We start from the raw sequence: 27,072 nt of genomic DNA, 5'->3' as shown, positions 1-27,072 counted from the left end.
GTGCCGGGCGCACAGCTCTGTAATTTACCCTGAATAAAGTGCAGCTCCATAGTTGTATTTCCACCAGCCAGCTATCGGCCTCCGACCACCACTAAACCCTGGTGCTTCCCAGGGCTGTCCAGCCACAGCCCCACTCACAGACCTCTCCACCCTCCCAAGACAGCAGGGCAATGTCTGGCATGTGTGAGGCTTTCTCTGTCAATCACTCATTGAATCCACATCCTGCGCCGCGGCGCCCCTGGCTTCTAATCACGGCGCACCGGGGTGCCGCGGCGCACACTTTGGGAACCACTGACTTACAGGGTTACAGCAGCAGGTGCAAAAGTTGAAGCTAATTTTTTGTAACCTTTTACAAAAAGGTTACAAAGAAATTATTAACTTCAACTTGGGCACCTGCTGCTGTAAGCCTGTAAGTGCTTCCTGGCGCCTCGTTGCCTACTTGCAACTATTCTGACCCTGCTCTGACCCTTGAAGCAGGGTCAGAGAATAGTTACAAGTAGGCAATGAGGCGCCTGTCACGAAAATTAAACCTCAAGAGGAAGCACTGACAGATATAAAAACAAGCATTTGCAATGCAATAGGTCTCGCATTAGGAAAGTTTGAGCTATTGGTCTTGTAAATTACAATTTTTTTTATTTATGTGTTGGTTTTGAAAATAGCTAAATTAATAGCTTTGTCATTTACAATGCCAATAGTTATAACTTTCGCAAATGTGACACCTATAGCATTTGTAATGCAACATGTTTTGTATTTACGTGACTTAGCTGTATTGATATTACAAATTACAATGGCTTTTAATTTTTTTAAATAATTAATACTTAAATAAAAGTGATTTTAATTTATAATGGCAATAGCTTAAACTTTTGTAAATAACTTTTGTGAAGATTATGTTCAGTGTATTTTATTGTGACGAAAATCCAAGAACAGAAGTGAAATATTAACATCTTTTTGTGACATTTGTAATAAAGTTTGAAACATTGAGAGAACATATTTGAACCAGTTGTTGTTGAATGGTTGCACAGATTGATGCTGGGGTGGCGCTGAGTGGTGCTGTGGTGGTGCTGTGGTGGTGCTGTGGTGGTGCTGAGTGGTGCTGTGGTGATGCTGAGTGGTGCTGTGGTGATGCTGAGTGGTGCTGTGGTGGTGCTGAGTGATACTGGGATGGTGCTGAATGATGCTGGGGTTGTGCTGAGTGGTGCTGTGGTGGTGTTGAGTGATGCTGTGGTGGTGCGGAGTGGTGCTGTGGTGGTGCGGAGTGGTGCTGAGTGATAATGTGGTGGTGCTGAGTGATGCTGTGGTGGTGCTGAGTGATGCTGTGGTGGTGCTGAGTGATGCTGTGGTGGCGCTGAGTGGTGCTGTGGTGGTGCTGATTGGTGCTGTGGTGGTGCTGAGTGATGCTGTGGTGGTGCTGAGTGATGCTGTGGTGGTGCTGTGGTGGTGCTGAGTGATAATGTGGTGGCCCTGAGTGATGCTGTGGTGTTGCTGAGTGATGCTGTGGTGGCGCTGAATGGTGCTGTGGTGGTGCTGAGTGGTGCTGTGGTGGTACTGAGTGGTGCTGAGTGATGCTGTGGTGGTGCTGAGTGGTGGTGCTGAGTGGTGCTGTGGTAGCGCTGAGTGGTGCTGTGGTAGCGCTGAGTGGTGCTGTGGTTGTGCTGAGTGATGCTGTGGTGGTGCTGAGTGATGCTGTGGTGGTGCTGAGTGATGCTGTGGTGGTGCTGAGTGATGCTGTGGTGGTGCTGAGTGGTGCTGGGTGGTGCTGAGTGATAATGTGGTGGTGCTGAGTGATAATGTGGTGGTGCTGAGTGATGCTGGGGTAGCGCTGAGTGATGATGTGGTGATGCAGAGGGCAGAAAGGCACAAAAAGCAGTCTAACAAAGGGCAGAAAAACAAGGGTAAAACGAGTCTAACAGAGGGCAGAAGGGCACAAAAAAACAGTCTAACAGAGGACAGAAGGGCAGAAAAACAAGGGAATAACAGAGGGCAGAAGGGCACAAAAAATGAGTCTAACAGAGGGCAGAAGGGCACAAAAACGAGTCTAACAGAGGGCAGAAGGGCACAAAAACGTGTCTAACAGGGCAGAAGGGCAGAAAAACAAGGGAATAACAGAGGGCAGAAGGGCACAAAAAATGAGTCTAACAGAGGGCAGAAGGGCAGAAAAACAAGGGAAAAACATGTCTAACAGAGGGCAGAAGGGCACAAAAAACGAGTCTAACAGGGGATAGAATGAATCCCGCCCTGCGTGTTTGTCCACGAAGATGCCACCTTTTTGTGCAATACCTCTACTCAACTATAGTACTTTCTACTGTCTAATCAGTAAGTGCTCCCTCGTTGGCTAACTGTATAGGGGCAGATTTACAATAACTGGCGCATCCCCAGGGATGCGCCAGTTATTATGCGCCGCAGCTCCGCCACCCATGGTGCGCCGCATTAACAATGCGGCGCACCTGTGGCAAAAACGGCACAGATGCGTCACGCATCTGTGCCGTAAAAGCAGCGCATTGCTGGAGCTGCGTCGCGCTTGCGACGCAGCTCCTGCAATGCTCTGGGGGGGCCCTATCTCCCCAATGCTGCATCAAGCCTTGCGCCTGCTTCAAGCAGGCGCAGGGTTATAACGCAGCATTGGCCTAAAAGTGACTGAGTGAAATCTTGTAGATTTCACTCAGCCACTTTTAGGAGGCGTTCCTGCGCAGGAACGCCCTCCCCTGCGCCGGAACGCCTCCTGATGGCGCAGGGCTTTACAACGTGACGCATCTGTCAGATGCGTCACGTTGTTAATACCCAGCACCATGGCGCATCTTTTGTACTGCCGCTGCGTCACGTAAGGTCTCGGTAGAGGGTGACAGTGCTGAACCAGAGGGTGGCAGGGGTGAACCAGAGAGTGGCAGTGCTAAACCAGAGGGTGGCAGTGGTGAACCAGAGGGTGGCAGGGGTGAACCAGAGGGTGGCTGGGGTGAACCAGAGGGTGGCTGGGGTGAACCAGAGAGTGGCAGTGGTGAACCAGAGGGTGGCAGTGATGAACCAGAGGGTGGAAGTGGTGAACCAGAGGGTGCTGTGCCCATACACGACCGCATGGGTAACTTCGCCATGCAAGCGGCCAGCGAACACGCAAAAAACCCCGCGAACACACAAAAAACCCCGCGAACACGCAAAAACCCAAAAATTCGCAAATTCGCACGAATTTGCGGATTTTGCGGATTGCGAATTCGATTTCGCGTGAATTTGCGGAACGCGAATTCGCAAATTTCGCCCATACTTAATTATAATGAAGTGTATACTTTTGAGGATTTTGCTATGTGTAATTTTATGCTTTATTATTGTATGGCTTTACTGCAAAGCTGAATCAATAAATTTGACTTGACTTGAGTGGGGTGGAGCTGTTCCCTGCCCCTTACATTTCATAGGGCTGGCTTTAGCACACTCACAAAGAAACTTGACACCAGCTCATTGTTACCCTAAATCACTTGGAGCTCGGGCAGGGGAAGTAAGGAAATACCCAGAAACAGATGGGGGAAGGGAGTAGAAGTTTCTCCCACGTCAAAAGCTGGCACCAAGTACATATATTGGACTATCAGACCAATTCTTCTATGCACTGCTGAAACTGCGGAAGACTTTAGAAGGACTGGCTTGTTCTTCAGATGAATGCCATGCTGCTTGAGGCCTGCCTTGTTCTTCAGAAGACTGCCCTGCTGCTTGAGGAGGCCTTCATTTATGCTTTAAGGAGAGAGTCTCCTCTCCTTGAACCCAGGACTACCAGAGTGACTCCAGGTGTGAGTTGGCTGATCTCCTATTCTGAGCTACAGGGAAACAACAAGCTCCAGAGGCCTCCCTGCAACTGGCCAGATGACCTGCTACTACTGGCCCTGCCTTGACCTGCAACTGAACCTGTCTGATCCCTGCTGGCCTCTGCTGAAGTGAGCTCCTGATCCAAAAGAGGTGCCTTCTCAGGTCATGGACTCTTAGCTGTCATCATTTTTTTTAAATTCTGCACACTGAACTTTGAGGAGGTAACTTTTTCAGTTGGATGAACCTAGTCCCTGTATTCAGCCTGCACTCCATCGCAGTCGGCCTGAAGTTGTGACTAGGTTCCAGTCTAGCACAACCAGATACTTACCGTTATTGATTTCTGCTTCTTGGTGCTATTATTACCTAAACCTTTAACATTGCATATCTCAGATTCTCGTAATTGGATTTTTGTCATTTTGGTCTCAAATTATTTATTACACTTTACTCTATTTATGTAAGGTCAGTGGGATTTTTCTTGCGTTGTGTTTTAACTTTATTACTGTTGGTATGCTGTAAAAATACTTCACAAAGTGCCTCTAAGTTAAGCCTGACTGCTTTTGTGCCATTCTACGAGAGAGTTAATCACAGGTTAATTTGGTGACTTTTGTGGTTCACCCTGGCAAGTACTGTTTTTTTGCTTGAGAAGGGGTTTCAATCCCCCCCCCTTAATCAAAAAAACGATTTCCTACAGTGAAATAGTTAGATTAGCCATTACAAATGGATTACACGTTGGCACTGCAATTAAAGACACACTAGCAGCTTATCATCCCACTTGGCATTAAACTACAGCTCTTCTTTTTCAAGCTCTTAGAAATTGCAATCTGTACACACTAGTTGAACATCGGTGGATAAACCAGGTAGGTCCTATATTCAATTGTGCTTCATGCACAAAAGGGCTTCATAACAAGGCGAAAGCAAAGCAACAGATCTTAACCAGTTGTGTGGAGTTCACGAGACGGATAACTTTGATATCTGTCACTGCCCAACCTGACAGCCTTCAAAAGGTATCCTTTAGCCATTTTTTTATTTGGGTTTGCAAACATGCTGTGCTTTTTAAACATGCACTGTTTGGACTATGATCTGTTTTAACTATTTGCCTCAAGAAGTTAAATCTTGATGTATATACTAGTTATAATGTTACAGTAAGAAAGATGTGTTACTGTTCCCAGGGTGAAACCAACTTGGTCAGGCTCAAAGAGTAATGGAGGTGGCCGTTGCGCAGTTTTTGTTTTTCCAGCTTCTAGGACTCCACACTCATTAAGAGTTACATTTGCTTGGGGCTGTTGCAGCAGACTTTCTGAAATTAGTGCTAAACGAGGTTCCTACTTATAGAGACCTTCAGATCTCCATTTTACTTTTTTATGGTAGCAATATTAACAATTGTTATCACCCATTTAGGCTATGTGCAGATAGGCTACAATAACCCCAGATACTAAAATTAACTTATCATACATCGCATACTGAGCTCAAGTGCCACCTGGCGCTCTGTCAACAAAACTCATGAAGAACTGACAATTGAGCGTGGAGGGAGCGGAATTCCTCTAAGAAAGTGTGATGGTGAAGGAGAACACTAATTATCTCACAATGACTCTCCATGCGTCTCATATCTGCTCAGGTGATATAGATATCTATTAGGACAGTAGCAATAGAAGCCAGCCTTTTCAAATTTTAAAGTGACAGAGTACTAAATATTTTTCTAAAACTCTATTAAGCACCCAAATGCAATAGCCATCCACCTAAGATCTACATGCTCCCTAGCTGGAAGACCCTTTTAAGTCTGTGTGATCTCCTGAGGCAAAGTATGCAGGATGAGGTCTGGAGTACTAAATAGGCTGAATCTCCTTGGTTTGTGATGGACTCAGACAAGTATTGATCAGGGATGTACATAACGGTACTTATAAACAGGATATTTAAAAAGGCAATTGTTGAGAAGAGAATAACAAGGACCTTAAAGTTGGAGGGGTTCCAGGGAAGACCTAGGGGAGTTATCACACAACAGGCTAAATCAATGGAAACACACAAAATGAACTTTTCTCACCTGCATGAACATTACTGTGCTGCGCCAGAGAAGCCCTCAATCCAAATGTTTTCCCGCACACTTCACACTTATAAGGCTTGGCACCCATGTGACATCGTTTATGGCACTTTAAGTATTCATTTGTTGCAAAATGTTTTCCACACACATCACATCTGAAAAGCCGCTCTCCTAGAAAGATACATAGTATACATGCGAGTTTATTTAAAATTACACAGTGGAATATCATATGCATTTTACAGCACACTTTCAAAAGGAAATTGCCTACAGAGCCATAGACTGCATTGACAATTCAAAAAGTGTTAAGTCTATTCCTTTACTTTTAATTCCACTTCTTTCAAATCCCCACACCATCCCTTCCAAGTAGAATGATTTGGGTTAGGAGACAAGCCGGCTAAATGGGTAACAGTAGGTCTGCAGAGGGCTGAGAAAAAAAACCTGGTAGCTCTACTAAAAAGAGCTATCAATCTACATTTCAGATATGCTTTCGTTATGCCTTCCAAACTTACCTGTTCCAAATTAAACATTAAACCTATGTTAGTCGCTTAGTTTTTTTTAAACAGCATTGATTTGTTTAACAGGCACAAAGGGTCACACCAGTGTGATATCAGTTGATGTTTTAGAAAAAAATCACATAACATAAAATAACTTGACTCCTCGTGGAGGACCAACACACACAGGGAACTCAAAGGAGCTGTAAGGAGAATTAACTTCTCATAAATTGCACACTTAGGGCAATTGCCATCATGAGCTGGGTCATTAACACAAGGGCTGAAGGGGGAGCGCAGAGGGCAAGGAATCGAGGACAGGCAGCAGGTTATTCACAGTTCCTCTCTTTTTTGCCTATGGTTTTGCCTCCACTGCTCATTGCCTCAGTTTGATAGACTGGCTGTCACGCTCGGCCAATAAGAAAAGGAACAAGTACTCAATGACATAGAAGTGATTCAGTTCCCTCAGGGCAGGTAAAAACACAACCTCTGCCCCTTACTCTGCGCTTACATGCATGTTATCCATGTGGAGGATGGAGAAAGGATCAGCGTGCATCACATCCACAGGAGCACAGTTTCCATGTAGGTTCCACTTTGCACATCTTCAGCTGGAAGTACAGTGTTAAGAACCCAGCCTCCAAAAAGGAATCCGGCCATGCCTGGTAGCAGCAAATTACTAACATTTTATCACATTGGTCGAAAAGTTAAGAGCAGAAAGGTTTCCTCACAATTCAGTCCTTAACTGCTTGTATTGGACTGCTCTGGAAACGGTCACAGAATGCAGCAAATTTTAGGCAATGTCAATGGGCAGCAGAGCAATGATTGGCTGGAAGACAGTAGGCTGTGTGACAGTCCTGACAAATGCACATGCGAAATGTATTATTGGCCTTTCAGGAGGTCAATGACATTAAATCTAGTCCTTACTTTTTTTCGGAGCTTTATTCGTCTTTTGTTGACTGTAATGATTTGTTAAAACTTCATGAGGTCATTTTTGAAAAAAGAACAATATGCAGTTGTGTCACACTAACCTGTATGAGTTCGTTTGTGGCCATTTAGTTTGCCTTTATCAGCAAAACAAGCTCCGCAGTCTTCACAAATGTACGGTTTTTCTCCAGTATGTGACCTGCAATTCACGCAACAAAATGATGGAAACTTCTGTAAACAGTAGAAATCTAAACAACTAACTTTAACTAATACAGTATGACACGGAGTACTTTGCATGCCCATTTATTCTGTAGTTCCTCTTCAAATCAACTCTGATACATTTCTTTTATTTTGGTTAGGCAAAGTGTATGGTTTTGAGTAATGCCCAGATGTGTTCACTATCTATATTTACTGATTAACCCCCTCCGCCTTGTTCCCACCGATCTATCTAACCAACTAACCATCTGGGTAGGTCTAAATAATTGCATAGATGAGTTCATTCAAGATAGTTCATGGAAACACATAAACGTAGAGAAACTGAAATAATGTGCAGTTTGGTTATGCAGGAGAACTCTTCCCATCTGCTGTGCTTGGAAGATGAAAATCTGACAGAAGGAAGTTCGCACCAGTTGGCGACTCGAATCTCAGCACCTTAGGGAACCTGACAATATAGGGAATCACCATCCTTTGAATGCCTTGAAGAATAGAGGAAGGTGAGTCCATCCCAAGAGAAAGAATCTGAGTGCATACATGATGGACTCCTAGAATAGGGATATGAATCACCAGTAGAGTAGAAACACTCGACCCCAAATAACAGGAGCATTCATGCGGAGATACTAGAGAGCATAACATGAACCCCGATATCACTCTGTCCTCTGATGTAAATGTGTATCACTTTTAGTTGCCACCTAGACAAAATAATAAATAGTAAACAAAGGATATCTTACATCTCTTTATAAAGAAAATGGTCTGAATATCTAAATATTTTCTCTGGATCCTCGAGGCTAAGCTTTGTAATAGCACTCAAGCTAGGAGGAACTGGAGGTTATGTGCATAGGAGAGATCTGTGTGCAATGGAATCTTCCTGCGACTATACAGAATGTTTGGTTTCCCTCCTTCCTTATCCCTTCTTGAGCCCTTTCATTGTTTATCAATATTACCCATTCTCTGATTCCTTTTTCTTATACATCTTTGTTGTAACACAGGACGAAATCATCACAAGGAGCCCAACATAGTGTAGACAAACGTTTATTGCTGGATACCCCAGCCAAAACTGAGAGAACACTGATCTGAATCGCAGTTAACCGCTGATGGAATCCCCGGAACAGAATATTCACTTGTGCTTGAAAGGGGAAAGAAGCAGGGGAGGAAACACTTGGGAGATACCACACATCCCCCTTTCTTCATAAAACATGTGATGAGGGCAGGGAGAGGTGACACATGAAGAGGGGAAGGAAAAAGGTGCACTCTTGTAATGAGGTGGACATGTGAACATTCAGAACAGTACATGACCTACTAGATATATATTGATTTAATGTACTGTAACGAGGCGGGTGCAGGTACCCCTCGGGAATGGTGGAGTCCGCACCCCGCTGACCCTACCTCATCTACTTCCTTCCAGACAGACCGGTGGACGGACGAACCGTTCTGCCACGAAGAGGAGGACGACCGCAGCGGCCCCTTTAACTGGGCGTTTGTTACTGAAGAGGAGGAACAGCCCCCTGACAACGTCAGTGCTGCCGGATTAGCCAAAAGGCAGGAAGTGATGTACACGGGGTGTGTCATCACCCCGGAGGAACGGAAGGAGCTGTGGAGCCGAGGGAAGAAAGCGGAGGAGACGAGGAACATCGCGGAGAAGAGACCGAAGCGGAGAGAGAAGAGGAGCCAGGAGGCCAACGACCCCGTGTTCCGCCGTGCCGCACTCCCGAGGGAGGAGTGTGGCTGTCCCAGGTACGGCGGCGTTGGGCAGCCTGGGTGGGGAGCCGGAGGGCTCCAGTGTAACATAGTTGTAAAGTATTCCCTGTTCGTACATTCCCTCCCGTTTTGTTCCTTACCTCCATTACCCTTACCTCCCCTGTACCGCACCTCCTACCCGAACCCCCCCCTCGTTCACCGAGCACTAGAACTGAGTGTGAGCACTAGTCACTGGGGTTACCCCTCACTACCCGGTCCCTAAAGGTGCACCTATGCTAGAGGACTCGTACTAACGGCCACCCTCTCTTGTTGGTCTCTTTTATGTGACGGAGACGGCGTGGGATCAGCGAGACCACACCCCGAATCCCCAACCAACGAGGGCAGACTACAGCTACGGATCCTAGCGCGTTTCCCCGTGACCGCTTGACCCAGAGGAGGCGACGGACATTTGTATATAAGAGTTCTCTAAAAATAAAACCCTCTTTACCCTCATCACCTGGTGTCAAGGTCATCCCTTCTCCCACGCCCACACTGGTGTCAGAAGTGGGATCCGCCCCCTCGGAACCGACCATGGCGATGGACCAGGTGATACAGACTCTAATCGATGGGCAACAGAAGTTGGAGTGGGCCATCGGGCAACAAATTAATACCGCTGATGCTGACCGGGAACTGTTTCGCACCACCATGACGCAACAGATGGACAACTTACAAAAGGCGGTACAGACCCCCAGCACCGCAACTCTCTCGGACCGGAGACCATTCGGACCGCACCCCTCGTGAGTGGCTCTCCAGAAATACGTGGCGGGGGAAGACCCCGATGCGTTTCTCCTTAACTTTGAACGGGCAGCAAGGGCATGTGGGTGGCCAGAGGAGAAATGGCCCTTCTTTTTGGCCCCGTTACTGTCAGGAGAGGCCCAGACGGCCTATCAGGTGGCCAACCATTCAGGTACCTCCTCCTACTACGAGGTCAAAGAGGTGATACTGGACCATTTAGGGATGGACGCGGAGGCCTACAGGCTCCGATTCAGGAAAGAGAAGGGGACTACAGGGGAGAACCCCAAAACCCTGTACTTGAGGATCAAGATGGCCACTGAGAAATGGTTGAGACCTGGAAGTAGGAGTAAGGAGGAAGTCATGACCAGCATAATACTCGAACAGTTCATGGAAGCATTACCCTATGGCACGCAAAGGTGGCTTAGGCAACATCCAGGTCTGACGGCCGCCCAGGCCATCGAGATGGCGGCTAACTATACCAGGGCCACCCCTCGTACGTTTCCTTGGGAGACGGACAGAAGTGGCAAGTCCGGCGTCCCACCGTCAAAAACCGACAGAAAGAAGACGATCCCCGAGCCACCCAAACCAAGACCTTACCGAATGGAAGCACCCACGGCTAAGGGGCCCCAATGCTTTGAATGTGGGGACTGGGGCCACATCGCCAGGACGTGCCCCCTCCGAAGACCATCCGAAGAGCCTATGGAGGTCGGCTACATCCCCAAAGCCGTGATGTACACCGCCGAGATGGGTCCATCGTTCTATGTAAGGGTCCAAGTAAACCAAAAACCCGTGAAAGCCCTGTTAGACTCGGGATGTAGGCAATCCGTCATACAGGGAAGTCTGTTGCACCATACCCAGATAGGACAGGAGGGCACAGTACACATCCGGTGTGTGCATGGGGACATAAAGCCCTACCCGCTGGCACGCATAATCATTCACCCTCTGGGTCGGGAGCCCTGCTCAGTAAAGGTGGGAGTGGTGGGGACCTTACCCGAGGAGTTAATTATAGGAGTAGACAACCCCGACTTCTTATCCATGTTCAAAAGGGAGTTGAGAGACCACCCTGCTGGGGCGTACCTATCAATAGAACCCTGGGCTCTGGATAGAGGTTTCAAGTTCGCACAGGCTAATGACCCATCCCTCATGAACGCATGGGAAGCGGCGCACATAGCACAGACTACCCCTACCACAGGATACCCCAGGTTTCGAATCGAAAAGGATCTCTTGTACAGGGAAGGGAAGGCAGGGGACCCAAGGCAACTAGTAGTACCCAAAGAATGCAGGGAACAAATACTATTCTATGCACACACACACTTAACGGCGGGGCATAGCGGTACTGAGAAAACGACGCAGAACATATTGCGGCTCTTTTACTGGCCAGGCATTTATAGGGAAGCAGAGGCCTACTGCAGACAGTGCGAAGTGTGCCAAAAGAAAAATTTAACCCGACCTCCGGCCGTGCCCCTGCAACCTCTTCCAATAATAGGTAACCCATGGGAGAGGGTAGGCATGGATCTCATCAGTCCGTTGCCACGCACCTCACGAGGACATACATACGCCTTGGTGGTGGTTGACTACAACACCAGATTCCCAGAAGCCTTCGCTCTCAGCGCCCCCACAACGAAGAACGTGGCAGACAAATTGGTGGAGCTGTTCTCCCGGGTGGGGTTTCCGCGGGAGATCCTAACGGATCAGGGGACTCCTTTCGTATCTCGGATGATGCAGGAGGTGTGTAAGTTGCTGGACCTCCGCCACATCCGGACGTCCGCCTATCATCCCCAGACGGATGGCCTCGTAGAGAGGTATAACCGGACACTGAAAACAACCCTAAAAAAATTATTAAGCACCGAGACGAAGGATTGGGATCGAGTGTTACCTCTGGCCCTCTATGTAGTAAGGACCCAAGTACAGAGCAGTTTGGGCTTTTTGCCGTTCGAGCTCCTGTACGGCCGACAGCCTAGGTCTCTACTTGAGATAACCAGAGAAGCCTGGGAGGGAGAGGAGGCAGCTGAACAGAGAACCCTACTGGAATATACCCAACAGTTAAGATCCCGCCTGGGTAAGCTGCGCGACTTGGCTTATTATAACCTAGAAAAATCACAATACTGCCAAAGACGGCAGTACGATAAAGGCAAGAAATGGAGAAAACTCGAGAAAGGGGATTGGGCACTGGTGCTCCTGCCCTCTTCCTCCCAAAAGTTCAGGAGCGAGTGGAAGGGACCCTATAAGGTCGTAGAGACCATAGGGCGGACGACGTACAAGGTACAACTGACCCCGTCTAGGAGACAAACCTTCCACATCAATCTCCTCAAAAAGTGGCTAGGACAACCACCCCGATCAGCCAACTTAACCCTTCCATCCAGTAGCACCCGGTCAACCCTGGAACACCTCCCGGTGAACACGGAGTTGACCGAGAAGGAAAAACAGGAATTGTTCAATACGCTAAGCCCTTTCTCCCCTATATTTTCGGACACCCCTGGATGTACTGACATGGCAGAGTATCACATTAACACTAAAGAGGGACAGATAGTCAAACAGAGGGCCTACCGAATTCCCGCAGCCAAAAGGGCCGATGTCCGGAAAGAGGTACAAGACATGCTCAGGCTTGGAGTAATCAGACCCTCAAAAAAGCAACTGGGCATCACCTATAGTCATGGTCCCGAAACGAGATGGGTCGACCCGGTTCTGTATGGACTTCCGGGCATTGAACTCCATATCGTCCTTTGACGCATTTCCAATACCGAGGGTGGACGAGTTGATTGAGCGAATAGGGGAGGCCCGTTTCATCACCACCTTCGACCTGACCAAAGGGTTTTGGCAGGTGCCCCTAAGAGAGGAGGACCGGCACAAAACTGCCTTCGCAACGGAGGATGGGCTGTATGAATTCAACGTCTTACCCTTTGGGCTCCATGGAGCCCCTGCCACCTTCCAGCGATTGAGGAACTCGGTGTTGGCTCCCCATTCCAAATACAGCTCGGTATACCTGGACGATATAGTCGTCTTTAGCACCACATGGGAGGAACACTTGGGTCACATAACCAGGGTACTTGCAGCTCTACAAACAGCAGGGCTACATGTCAACGCAAGAAAATCAAGAGCCGCGTTTCCCAAAGTGAAGTATCTGGGGTTTATGCTGGGGGAAGGCGTCATAGCCCCACAGGAGGAGAAGATCAGAGCCATTACCAGAACACCATTCCCTACAACCAAGAGGGAACTAAGGGCTTTCTTGGGCCTGATAGGGTATTATAGACGATTCATTAGGGGTTTCGCTGCCCTCTCGACTCCCCTCACAGACCTCCTACAGAAACAGGTACGGAACGTCCTCCCGAAACCCCCCCCCTGAAGAAGCCTGCACAGCCTTTCGGGCACTAAAAGACGCTATCACATCAAGCCCGGTCCTGATTCCTCCGGACTTTGGAAAACCTTTTTCCCTGGCGACAGACGCCTCGGCAACAGGTATTGGTGCGGTGCTGTCCCAGGAAGGAGCAGACGGACTCGAACACCCTATCCTTTATGTGAGTAGGAAACTCCACCCCAGGGAACAAAAGTACCCCACGGTGGAGAAGGAATGCCTAGAAGTCCGTTGGGCGGTAGACAAACTGAGGTATTACTTGGAGGGAAAACCCTTCACCCTCTATTCCGATCATGCCCCTTTGCAGTGGATGCATCGCAACCGTTCCCAGAATGCAAGGATCCTACGATGGTTCCTTTTCCTACAGCCGTTTGCCTTCAAGGTGATACATAGGAAAGGGAAAGACAATGGAAACGCTGACTTCCTTTCCAGGATGACTATTCTCCCCGAACAGGCGAATCCAGGGGGGGAGGAGTGTAACGAGGCGGGTGCAGGTACCCCTCGGGAATGGTGGAGTCCGCACCCCGCTGACCCTACCTCATCTACTTCCTTCCAGACAGACCGGTGGACGGACGAACCGTTCTGCCACGAAGAGGAGGACGACCGCAGCGGCCCCTTTAACTGGGCGTTTGTTACTGAAGAGGAGGAACAGCCCCCTGACAACGTCAGTGCTGCCGGATTAGCCAAAAGGCAGGAAGTGATGTACACGGGGTGTGTCATCACCCCGGAGGAACGGAAGGCGGAAGGAGCTGTGGAGCCGAGGGAAGAAAGCGGAGGAGACGAGGAACATCGCGGAGAAGAGACCGAAGCGGAGAGAGAAGAGGAGCCAGGAGGCCAACGACCCCGTGTTCCGCCGTGCCGCACTCCCGAGGGAGGAGTGTGGCTGTCCCAGGTACGGCGGCGTTGGGCAGCCTGGGTGGGGAGCCGGAGGGCTCCAGTGTAACATAGTTGTAAAGTAGTCCCTGTTCGTACATTCCCTCCCGTTTTGTTCCTTACCTCCATTACCCTTACCTCCCCTGTACCGCACCTCTTACCCGAACCCCCCCCTCATTGACCGAGCACTAGAACTGAGTGTGAGCACTAGTCACTGGGGTTACCCCTCACTACCCGGTCCCTAAAGGTGCACCTATGCTAGAGGACTCGTACTAACGGCCACCCTCTCTTGTTGGTCTCTTTTATGTGACGGAGACGGCGTGGGATCAGCGAGACCACACCCCGAATCCCCAACCAACGAGGGCAGACTACAGCCACGGATCCTAGCGCGTTTCCCTGTGACCGCTTGACCCAGAGGAGGCGACGGACATTTGTATATAAGAGTTCTCTAAAAATAAAACCCTCTTTACCCTCATCACCTGGTGTCAAGGTCATCCCTTCTCCCACGCCCACATGTACATGAGTACAATTAGTCCAAAATTGAAACAGGTGACTATGGATAGGAAAGAGGACAGTTCACTGACATTTCCTTTAACCAGAATCTCCCTTGTAACACTGACCTGAGGCAGGCCTAAGGGTAAGAAGGGGTTTCACGCCCTGACATAGTCTTTCAAACACTCAGGTGGCCTAACGGGTCGTCCCGGCACTCTAGATGGGATTTCGCATGTGGGATGTTTGTTTATTCCTTTGTTCATCATGTGGGTCTCATTATCTAGCATACTGCTATTGTTTAAAAAAAATACCTTTTTTTTAACAGTTTCTTTTGTTATACAATGATGCATCATTTCTTATATTCATTTTTTAATACAACATAGTGCAAGACCATAGTTTCAGAGCAGCAGTTTTTCAGATTCAACAGTACATTTTCAAGGTTTTTCTTTTGCACCCTTCACTCTCTACATTTCTAGATCGATCGCATCACCCAACATTTTGATCTGGGTAGTTACTCGGTCACTCCCTCTCGGACTTGGATTCTTCTTGAGGGGGTACGCAGATATTGCCCCGGTATCTATTCCATCCTCCCCACACCCGGGTCCAGTTTTTGGGCCATCTCCAATGCAGATATACAGATTTTTCTGCTATTACACGTTCATGTCCTGGCACCATCGTCTAAGGGTCGGGCCGATCTGGAGCCTCATAGCTGTGCTATATTTCATTTTGCTATTACCATGCCCAATGTCACCCAATCCGGAGCCGCATGATTAAGATCTGTGGGCTCCCAAATGTTAAGCAGACACCTTTTCGGTTCTGGTGGAATCGTCACCCCCGTTACTCGTGATATTGCATGCATGATCGCTTCCCAGTACTCTGTAATTTCTGTGCAGTGCCAGACTGTATGCCACAACGTGACATACTGCTATTGTTATTACTTTCCCAAACTGGAGGCTGACTTGAATTGTCCTTGACCGCAGAGTAACTGAGCTTTGCTACCCTGCCTAGATTCTACATTCTGCATCCTCCGTTTTAATGGCGTTGAAAAACAATTTTATTACTCACATGGCCTTTGAGAATTTTGACCATGTGACACACACCCCTGGACTTATATTTTCACCCAGTCTCCCACATGAACATTAGACTCTCTGGTGTGGTGGTCTTGATTGTATGTTTCCTTTCTTACTTCTGGGAGTTTCTTTTACCTTGTCTCCAGGGCTGCCTGTTATGGATATTTACCCAACCTTTAAGTCACTTCATCCAAGCCAGACATAGTTGGGAGTGTGGCTTCTTGCCATTTAACAGTTCAAATGGTTTTTTTTAGCGTGGCTTGGTTTAGTGAAAAGTGGAATGCTTTGAGTCTGTTGAATATTTCCGTTTTCCAATACAAGTTGTTTGCTTTTGCTAATTATATTCCTTCTTTTACACTTTTATTAAAAGGTTCCACAGGTCAGTTCGTTTCAGGGTGGTATAATGCCGAACGTAGGTGGGCGATGCCGTCTTCTTCCATAAACGTCTGCTTTCCTTTCTTGCAGAATTGTACTCTCTGTCAGGGTTGTAGATGGTAGTCCTCTTGCAAAAATATCAGTTAGAAATGTTATGATGCTCTCTGTGCTAGTGTCAGGTACAGTCTTAATTTAAGGCCATCTGGAATAGAGATCCATTCAATCTATTATATATGGTGTTGAAATTTCTCCAGATTAAGGACCAATTATGCCCATGTTCAGATCGTTCCATGGTTTATCTGGGAGCGTGTACATATACATGGGAGATATTCTTGCAACAAAAACTTTTTCAATTGAGTTACACAACATGCACTCTCTTATGAACCTTTCTATTTGGATGTCCGTACCTGGCCACTAGAAGTCCATCCTTAGCCTTTCTTTTGTTTTGGAGACTCCAAAGTGGCCTTCATGTACCATTTTTATGAGTGTGTTATCCACACCCACTGGGGGAGTTAGCTTTGTTCCCCTAAATAGACAGCCATCCATTACTGGCAGTTCGTCTTTCACACACCAATATGCCCAGAATTCACACTTGACCATGTTCTTGTACGGCCAACCTTCATTGATGTACTGTCCCACCTTCCTAAGAATCTCATTATCTTCTCATCTTTCTTTCTATTTGCCCTCCACAATTACTCCATCAGATATTATGCAAACATTTGGTATTGCTAAATCCTCTTCGCCTTCCAGTATCCTCTTGTCTTACGCATTCTTAGCAATAAGCCTAGAAAGGCAATAGGCTGTTTTGTTTTTTATTCCTGGGATATATTCCACAGCAAACAAAGTCCAGTAGATGGACGATCCTTGTTCTGATAAGGCTGGAGACGGAGGCCAAACCCTTTTCCCCAAAGATTTCTTTCAACAGTTTATGGTCGAACCTGACCTTGAATTCACATCCCCAGACAAAATTCTTGAATTTGTGTACAGCCCAGAATACTGCTAGGGATTCTATCTTTATCGGAGTAGGGTTTTTCTGCCTCACATGGTGATCTTGAAGCAAAGGCAACGGTTTCTTCACCTTCTTCTGTTGTTTGGAATAAGACCTCTCCCAGGCCCTTTATGCTTCCATCCATGGTTATTATTACTTTTCTGCCTGGCACAAAGGAACTGAATTTGGGAGCATGTTTCAGGCAACATTTTACACCTTGAAACTCCTTTTCACAATTGTCATCCCAATCACAGTATGCTCTGGTTTTTATTAGTTTTCTCATTTGGATTGTTCTGTTAGAATTCTACAGCAAATTCGTAAAGGATTTTGCTATCACCCCATGGAGAGATTTAAGTTCTTCTTTGTTCTTAGGAGATGCAAGGTTCAAAATCGAGTTTACAAGTTAATCTTTGGACTCTATACCTCTGCTGGTGATTGTGCCCCAAATATTTTATTATTTGGCACGAAAACTTGCACTTGTCAGCTTTTACGGTCAATCCAAATTCTTTGAACTTTTCCAGTACCTACTCGACACTCCCATCGTGCTCTGATCTTGAGGCCCGCATACCAATACATCGTCATGGTAGTAAAAGTCTTTGGAATGTTGTCTAGCATGGATGACATGGCTCTTTGAACCACCGAGGCAGCAGACACTATCCCAAAGGGCATGCATTTAATTTTATAAGCTCCAAGGGGTGTACCAAGGGGTGTAGTAAAGATGGTTAGGTCCTGTGACTCGGGATACAGATGTATTTTGTAACAGGCTGGTGCTAAGCCTAGAGTTGAGAACATTTAAAGCTGTGAACATTTTAGAAATTGTGGGTAAAGGAAATCTATCAACCACTACCTTTTTATTTAGGGCCCCGAGATCCAAACATAGCCTCATTTTATTATCAGCCTTACCTGCTACCACGACGCGTGCTAGCCATTCCGTGGCTTCTCTTAGTTCAATATTATCTTTTTCACACAAGTTTTCAAACTCTCTTTTCACAGCATCTTGGACATTCAGCGGATGCCTACGAACCTTGTAAACTACATGGGTAGAGTCATTTTTAAATTTTATTTGTGAGTGTATGTTTTTAGGCATCCTAACTTCTCACTGACAACTTCAGGGAATTTCTTCACCAAGCAGTTTTCTTGGATTGTTTGTATTTGAATTTGAGGACAAGCATTAGAGACTAGATATATTCCTAAGCTCTTTTGGACAGGCCAACCTAAAATACTGTCACCATTCTCAGATACATATACTTTTGTTTGGACATCTCTTCCGTGGTACTGAATTCTCCCTATGAAGTAAACTTTCTTGTTTATAGGTTGCCCACCCTCCCCCATACCCACCAAGCTGTATGTCCATTCTGTTTAGTGGGGTTCCATTTTTGAACTTTGCCTGAAAGACCTTTTCAGAAAGGATAGCCTAGAAGATGAATCAAACATTGTCTCTATGTTAACTTCTTCTATTTTCACAATAACTTTTGGACCGCACTCATCTGCGTCGCCCATCTGAAGTACTATATAATCACATATTTCTGATGTCTTAGAGCTTTTGTTTCTTTTTTAATACTTCTTACTTTTACAGCATGCAATAAATTGTCCCTGGATGCCAGAAATATTGGATATAGCCATCCGTGTAGGGCATTCTCTTTAATTAGACAATTGGCCTGTCATTCCACATCTGTACCATTGCCCTCTAAATGTCTGGTCATTTGTTTTAAACAACTCTCTCCTTTTTTCACAGCATTTACCTCTCCCTATTCTTCATGTATGTTATATTTAGCTTCAACTTTCAGTTCTTTAACACAGGATAACATGTGTTCTGCCTGCTTGGAAACAATAGGAACGTCACTTAAGGGGGAGGGGTCATCTTTGACCTATTATTCTTCTCTTAATCTATCAATGTTGCATGTTAACAAGACATGGTCACAAATACGTTAATCAAGTAATGCTAGAAACTTGCATGCTGCCGATAGTTTTCTCAGCTCTGGTACAAACTCCTGTATACTCTCATTGTCCTTCTGTTTCCTTTACCCAAAATGATATCACTGCAGGATGGTGAATTGGTTGTTTAGTTTCTTTAAGCACATTTCAAAACCATTACATCCCTTGCATCATCCTCAGCTAGCCCAGGTAAATGTTCTAAGGTTTCTTGCCCATCAGCACCCAAACAATTTAACAATGGCACTTTTCTTTCAAACCTCACATTTGGACCACAAACCATGAGATAGTTATTGGAAACCTTTCCCATTTACTGCAAATCATTTGTGGTTCACCAGAAGTACTCATAAAGAAGTGTGCTGGTTTAAAGCTTTGCATTGTGTGAGAGTTCTCTGTTGGTACTATGTGCTAAATCCATCCCAATATTTATTAACAACACATTACTAATCAAAATTCCACTTAGGGGCGCAATGGGTATATGATGAATTTTCCAAGTGTCGAAGTTGTGTTCCAACTGCAATCATATGCTCGTATTGCACCATCTAACTATGCTTGCGTAGCCTCCGACAATGGTGAGCGTAAACATTGGCACCACTCAGAGAGAATGAGAGAACCAGATGGAATGTGCTGAATCTCGTGCAGGGGAAGCACCCCTTACATCGGATACATCGCATCGCGCTGACATTGCAACGCGGCAATTACATCGTGCCCGTCATTACCTCGCATGTCATTAGGACGCATGCAAGTGCATCGCATTACCTAATACATCGTTAGCGATGACATCGAATTGACTGGGAAGCGAGCGAATAACATGACAGTGTTTACATGTAAAGAATACTGACGGGGTTAATTTAAGAATGTTTATTTAAGCACAAGCTTAAGCTGCGTAAAAACGGTGCATATTTGGAAAACTGACGGAGGTAATTAAGCAGCGTAAAAACGGTGCATATTTGGAAATATGATCACAAAACTATGTTTATTTAAGCATCATTAGAAGAATGTTTATTTCTGACGGGGGTAATTAAGCAGCATAAAAACGGTGCATATTTGGAAATATGATTACAAAACAATGTTTATTTAAGCATCATTATAAGAATTCAATAGACATTAAAAACGGCGAGCATTAACAGAAACAAGCAAAGCGGTGCATATTTGGAAATATGGTTATTTAAAAACGATGTTTATTTCTTTATTTAAGCATAATTGACATCGAATTCATATTTAAGCATCATTGTAAAGAACACTGACGGAGGTAATTTTCAACAACAATTTAAGCATCATTAGAAGAATGTTTATTTAAGCAATATGCGCACAAGCAATATGCGCACAATCACATAAACTTACTTACAAAAAAAGCGTAACGCGAGCACATTAAAAACGGGAAGCAGCGAGCACATTAAAAACGGGAAGCATAAACAGAAACAAGCAAAGCGGTGCATATTTGGAAATATGTTTATTTCAATAAGCAAAACATCAACGTCAGTCACTGCAACAACATGTGGTCTAACGGAAACATAGCCTGACTTTGGTGCTGACAGACACAGTTCGCGCCTCCAATCATACCAAGATTATATACTTATTTTTGGGAAATATGTTTATTTCAATAGGCAAAACATCAACGTCAGTCACTGCAACAACATGTGGTCTAACGGAAACATAGACTGACTTTGGTGCTGACAGACACGGTTCGCGCCTGCAATCCTCCAATCATACCAAGATTATATACTTATTTTTGATGGATGGATGGATGGGTGGGTGGGATGGGTGGATGGGTGGGTGGGATGGAAGGATGGGTGGGTGGGTGGGTGGTCGGATGGATGGGTGGGTGGGGTGGATGGATGGATGGATGGGTGGGTGGATGGATGGATGGATGCATGGGTTGGTGGTGACATGGGTGGGTGGATGGATGGGTGGGTGGGTGGGTGGGTGGATGGATGGATGCATGGGTTGGTGGTGACATGGGTGGGTGGATGGATGGGTGGGTGGGTGGATGGATGGATGCATGGGTTGGTGGTGACATGGGGGGGTGGATGGATGGGTGGGTGGGGTGGATGGGTGGGTGGGTGGGATGGGTGGATGGATGGATGGATGGTGGTGGATTGGATGGATGGGTCGGTGGATGGATGGGTGGGTGGATGGATGGATGGGTGGATGGTTGGGTGGGATGGATGGGTGGGTGGGTGGATGGGTGGATGGATGGTTGGGTGGGTGGGTGGGTGGGATGGGTGGATGGATGGGTGGGTGGATGGCTGGATGGGTAGGTGGATGGGTGGGTGGGATGGGTGGATGGCAGCGGACACCAAAAACGAGGGGAACAGACAGCAGAAGGACACGAAAAACACGGGGGGCAGAGGGCACGAGAACCAAGGGAAAGGCACAAAAAAAGGGGGGGAACGATTTAAACAGAGGGCATAAGACCACCCAAAACGAGGGAAACAGAGAGTGCAACGATTGAAACTGAGGGCAAAAGGCCACAAAAAACGAGGCAGACAGGACACCAAAAACGAGGGGAACAGACAGCAGAAGGACACGAAAAACACGGGGGGCAGAGGGCACGCGAACCAAGGGAAAGGCACAAAAAAAAAGGGGGGAACAATTTAAACAGAGGGCATAAGACCACCCAAAACGAGGGAAACAGAGGGTGCAACGATTGAAACTGAGGGCAAAAGGCCACAAAAAACGAGGCAGACAGGACACCAAAAACGAGGGGAACAGACAGCAGAAGGACACGAAAAACACGGGGGGCAGAGGGCACGCGAACCAAGGGAAAGGCACAAAAAAAAAGGGGGGAACAATTTAAACAGAGGGCATAAGACCACCCAAAACGAGGGAAACAGAGGGTGCAACGATTGAAACTGAGGGCAAAAGGCCACAAAAAACGAGGCAAACAGGACACCAAAAACGAGGGGAACAGACAGCAGAAGGACACGAAAAACACGGGGGGCAGAGGGCACGAGAACCAAGGGAAAGGCACAAAAAATAAGGGGGGAACAATTTAATTACAGCTGCAGAACCTTTCATGTTTGAAGAGCTGCATGCTCAAGACACAAGCACAAAATGCATTATTTCTTCATAACACGCAACAACAGTAAAACTGGATGCACTCGGAGGCAGGGTAATCTATCAGTTCGTCCTAACAGTCAATACTGGGTTGAAATGTGGTATAGTTCTTCACACAGTACCCTGTCTCTCTAATGCTGCATTCCTTCCTGCCCCATAAATGTTTTTTTCTACCATTTGTTCGTTGGTGTGGCACAGTTTCTCACATGGTAACCTGTCTCTCCCACAAGCCTGCTTTCTTTGTCCGATAAGTGGGTTTGTTTAACCATCAGTTGTGTTGCGTCCTGCAGACCTCCCAGCCTCCAGTCGGCACAACTTTGTTGCGAAGGAAATCTGGAGCCACAATAATGTAGCAAGGATATTTATCCAAAAACATAGCCCAATAGTGGTACCCCACAGGCCGGCCAGCTTACTGAACGATGCCTCAGAACTCCCCGAAGGAAAATACTCATAGCAAGCGGAACCTCGCAAAGTTCCTTCTTTCCTTAAAGATTGAACACAGATGCATTATTTATTTAATGTAATTGTGTTTTACTTGATCTTGCACACAATTACTTCTTTTAAGATACAAGACTTGAGGTTGGCTAACATACCGACATGCTGTTCGCTGGGGGTATTCAGCTCGACTTTTTTACTGGCATCTACCAAAACGAGCGAAACACATGGCAGAAGGGCACTCAAAACGAGGGTAACATAGGGCAGGAGGGCACACAAAACGATGCAAACAGAGGGCAGAAGGGCACTCAAAAACGAGGGAAACATAGGGCAGGAGGGCACACAAAACGAGGCAAACAGAGGGCAGAAGGGCACTCAAAAACGAGGGAAACATAGGGCAGGAGGGCACACAAAACGAGGCAAACAGAGGGCAGAAGGGCACTCAAAAACGAGGGAAACATAGGGCAGGAGGGCACACAAAACGAGGGAAACAGAGGGCAGAAGGGCGCTCAAAAACGAGGGAAACATAGGGCAAAGGGGCACGAAAAACAAGGGAAACACAGGGCATTAGGGCACGCATAAAAGAGGGAAACATAGGGCAGGAGGGCACACAACAACGAGGAAAACATTGTGCAGAGGCAAGAAAAAACGGCGGCAAATAGTGCACACATCCCACGCTATCCATTATGTAAAGTGGTTGCACACTAATTTGCTTCAATGGCCGACACTAGCCGTTGGGAGGTCTGAAAACTCAAATTTTGTGACTGGAGGGTAATGTATTTCAATGAGAAGTTCAGGGAGAGGCAAATGCCTGACTGGTGAAAATGCGCGTTTATTCCTCGACCGATTTTAGTTAGATTAGCATTTACGTGGATAAAGACAAGCTTTGCATGTTTTCCGAAACGGCTAACAAGGTGAGCAGTGTGCGCTACACTAAAATTAAGAGTTACATTAAAGGCAATTATTTTGCGGCTTTACGGGAACATGAAAGGTGCCAGATATAGCCGTAGATCTTAATGCCAAGGTGCCAAGTAGCAAGACAAACCATGCATCGAACACTTTTTTTTTTATAAGGCTCAAACACATCAAATTACAGCGTATTTCTCTAAAGGAAGAGCTAGGAGATACTGACTAAGTAAATCATTGCAACGCATCGCGTTTCCCCCATTCCTGCCAAGAGTTAATATTCTGCACCAGCTGCACGTGCCAGGAACTTTAGTTTTTAAGATAGGGCCGAATGCAGGCACAGAGAATGAGGGGAACACTTACCGATTACAGGAGGCAGTCCACACGGTACCGGCACAGGGACAAATAGATTAACACACTGTGTGCAACACAATATATACCCCCCCACTCCCCCACCAACCCATTGGCGATGTAAAACATTGCGTTGTTAAGTCACGCGATGTCATGTCGCCGATAGAACAGGCTATCCAAGGCTGTGCCCGCAGTTGCGTCGTAACGACGCGCGATCAAAAAATGGCCGCTGTGATGTCTTCTGCGATGTTTTTCCCGCGATGCAAACGCCCGCGATGAGATTGCTTGCGATGGATAGTCATACAACCCTCGTGCAGAGATGAGTGCACTGTTCTTGCTGAAGCGGTGTCGAATCTCGTGAAGAGATGGGAAAGCCTTTCCTTTGAAACACTAAATCTCGTGAAGAGATGAGCGCGCAGGTCATTTGAATTTGGGAAGGAGATCTCTGCCAAAAAGTTCCCTCTGTACAATTCACACAATACTGATAGGCTGAATTATGCACGAATAGGCATTTATTCCAAAGTCCGCGCAACTTCTTAGCACAGACAGGAGACGGTTAGTTATTCCTGTGCAGGTTCCCAAACAGGCAGACTCACAAGGTACTAATGGATAAACTCCCCAAGAGTATTACTTTCCTTTAAACATATATGATAGTCTGGGAAGAGACACAGATACCGTCTCACCAGGATATTTCGGCTTCAACTCCTGAAGTCCTCTCGCCAATGTTCCGCAACCCAGCTCAAAGCGTAAGAGCTGAGAATAGCACCTCCAATCAGATGCAGAGCTTTGACTGCATCAGCGTGGTTGAATGTCGGCCATCAGCAATCCCATCCTCTTTGTCAGTGTGGGAACGCTAAGTGACATCATCGCATGGAGCTGAATGTGGTGAAGACATAAGTTTATTACCAAACACCCCAGCCACAGGTAAGACATCAGAGATTTGAATTGCGGTTAACCACTGATGGAATCCTGGGAACTGAACATTCCATTGTGCATGAAGGGGTGAAGAAGCAGGGGAGGAAACACTTGAGAAATACGACAATCTTTTCACTCCTGTCATCTTTACATCCCTTCCTGTTTCCTCTTTCTCCTTCCCTTGAATATCTTTTACCCCTCTCATGTTCTCCAGAACCATCCACACTGGAGGACCCTTTGACAAGACAACACACTACATTGTGAGGGATTACATCTTTAAACCACAAATTGCTTTCTAGCGAAACTGCAGAGATCTACATAACTCTTATTCTTGAATCCGACATGGGACAATGCAACTGTTTTTTCTTTCCAGCTTGATAACACACCAGTGGTAGACTTGACTAAATGATAATAACACCTACTAGTATTGCCTTGTGGTACTTACATTCTCAGTAAGCACCAGGCAAAGCTGTTTTATACCAGCTCCGTTATAGCTTACTCAATTGTGATATTCTTTGAATAGACCCTATGCAGTAGCTGGTTTTAGTGGCATATTTCTAAAAAAAAAGAATTACATTTCGCTCTATAAACAGTGGCTAAATTATAGCACTGGTCCCAGGTGATAAGGGGTTGTGCCAACTGTGCTTGGTTCTATCTGTCGGGAGAGGGGTGTTCTTTAAGATGGAAGGAAGATGTAGAGCTGCGGATATGCAGCCATGTTACCACTTGCAAAAAGAACAATTGATGGACTGAATGCAGAACAATGTCATACATTCACCCCAGTACAGAGATTTGGGCCTGTTAGACTTGCCATCTTTGCCGTGTTTCCCCTGAGTTTTTGCTTTCTGACCTCCTGGTTTTGACTCGGTTTTTGCTGGCGTAGTGTTTCTGCACACTTTTCTCACTGCTGATCAGTGGTAAAGTGCAAGTGCTCCTGTGGTAAATTGTGTTATGGATTGGTGTTTCCATTATAGGATATTTGATTTACTTGTTAGTCCCTAGTAAAGTGCACTGAGTGAGCCAGGGCCTGTGAATCAAATGCTATTAGTGGCCCTGCTGCACTGATTGTGCTACCCACGAGAGTAGCCCTGAAAAGGTAACTCAGACCCGCAATTGTGGAGTCTGCGCGCAGTTTTTAACTACCATGTCAACTTGGCCAGTGCACACACTTGCCAGTCCCTCACCTTCCCTTTTCTTACATGTCAGCCACCCCTAAGGTAGGCCCAAAGTACCCCTGTGGGCCGGGTGCAGTGTATGTGAAAGGTAGGACATGCCCTAGTGTGTGTGGCATGTCCTGATAGCGAATTAAGGCCAATTTTGTTTTTCGCTATTGCAAGGCTACCTGTTCCCCATAGGAAATAATGGAGAGTTTGTTTATAACATCTTATATACATAACTGGAATTAGGTAGGAACATACATTTAGTATGCCTGAACTCAGAATCTAAAGATGCATCTTTTAGTGAAGGTGATTTTTACATTCTGTGTTTGAAAATACCACTTTTAGAAAGTAGGTATTTTCTTGCTTAGTCATCCCGTGTGGCTCTGTTGGAATGTAGATTGCCTGTCTGGGTTTTGGATGACAGAAGGCTGGGGAGCAGGGGTGGCTCCAGATAGTCAAGGTGGGTCAGCAAAGGGCTGAATAGGCCTGGGCTGCAATTGGGGAAAGGGGAGGAGATTTCCTTGCACCTCAAAGGGCTTGGTCTGCCTCTGACCATGCCGTCTCCACCTCCTGCCAGGAAGTCACACCAGAGAAGGCAGAACTGGTTCTGGCTGGGCACAGACACTCTCTGCCTAAGAGATCAAAGGATTTTGGGATATAAATATTGGGGCCCAGACGCCTGAACTTAAGAACTCTTTTGGTTCAAGAAGGCTGCCAATAAGAAGAGCTGGAGAAACTGTGAGGAGGAACTACTGCTTTGCTGTGTGCTTTGCTGTGTTGGCTTGCAGTGGCTGCTTCTGTCTTGGGCAGTGAAAGGACTGGACTGAACTTTCTGCAATTTACTTTTGTGAGTTTCTCCAAGGGCTTGAGGTAGAGCTTGCCCCCTGTTCAAGAAGTCTCAGCAAAGACTTCAAGCTCTTCTGCCCTCAGCACTGGGGACTGTGTGTTTTGTGCTGCAACAGAGGAAAAAGCAGCCCAACACAGTCTACGACGCCGCTGCGGACTCCGTGTCCTGAAGGCACCGCAGAAGGCACTGCCGCAACGCCACACCGTAACCCTGGTCTCACCGACGTCGCCTGCTGACGCCGCCACCGGGGCGCTGCTCACACCGCGACCTGTGGGCACTCCACTCATCCCCTCCTCGTCTCCCGATGACGCGTTGGCCTCCTTGACGCCGCTGCTTGCACCGTGGTCCGAGGGCGTCACTCGTAAAGTTACACGATGCACAGCCCTCATCCCGCACCG

The 27,072-nt window shown here is 46.7% G+C and overlaps 1 protein-coding gene across 2 annotated transcripts in view; it reads right to left on the bottom strand.

The window, feature by feature from the left end:
* LOC144763675 (uncharacterized) overlaps window positions 1-27,072 on the bottom strand; it is a 130,096-nt gene that overhangs the window by 27,377 nt on the left and 75,647 nt on the right. For both annotated transcript variants that reach the window (XM_078649501.1, XM_078649500.1), the window contains exons 4-5: window positions 7,335-7,429; window positions 5,822-5,989 (exon numbers count right to left, since the gene is read on the bottom strand). In XM_078649501.1, the coding sequence (XP_078505627.1) occupies window positions 5,822-5,989; window positions 7,335-7,429 (263 nt within the window). The remainder of the gene's footprint in view (window positions 1-5,821; window positions 5,990-7,334; window positions 7,430-27,072) is intronic.

The sequence above is a fragment of the Lissotriton helveticus genome, chromosome 6, assembly GCF_964261635.1.
Source record: "Lissotriton helveticus chromosome 6, aLisHel1.1, whole genome shotgun sequence".
NCBI lineage: Eukaryota > Metazoa > Chordata > Amphibia > Caudata > Salamandridae > Lissotriton > Lissotriton helveticus.
The sequence above is the reverse complement of the archived record's forward strand: the minus strand, read 5'-3'. Positions and strand labels throughout refer to the sequence as shown.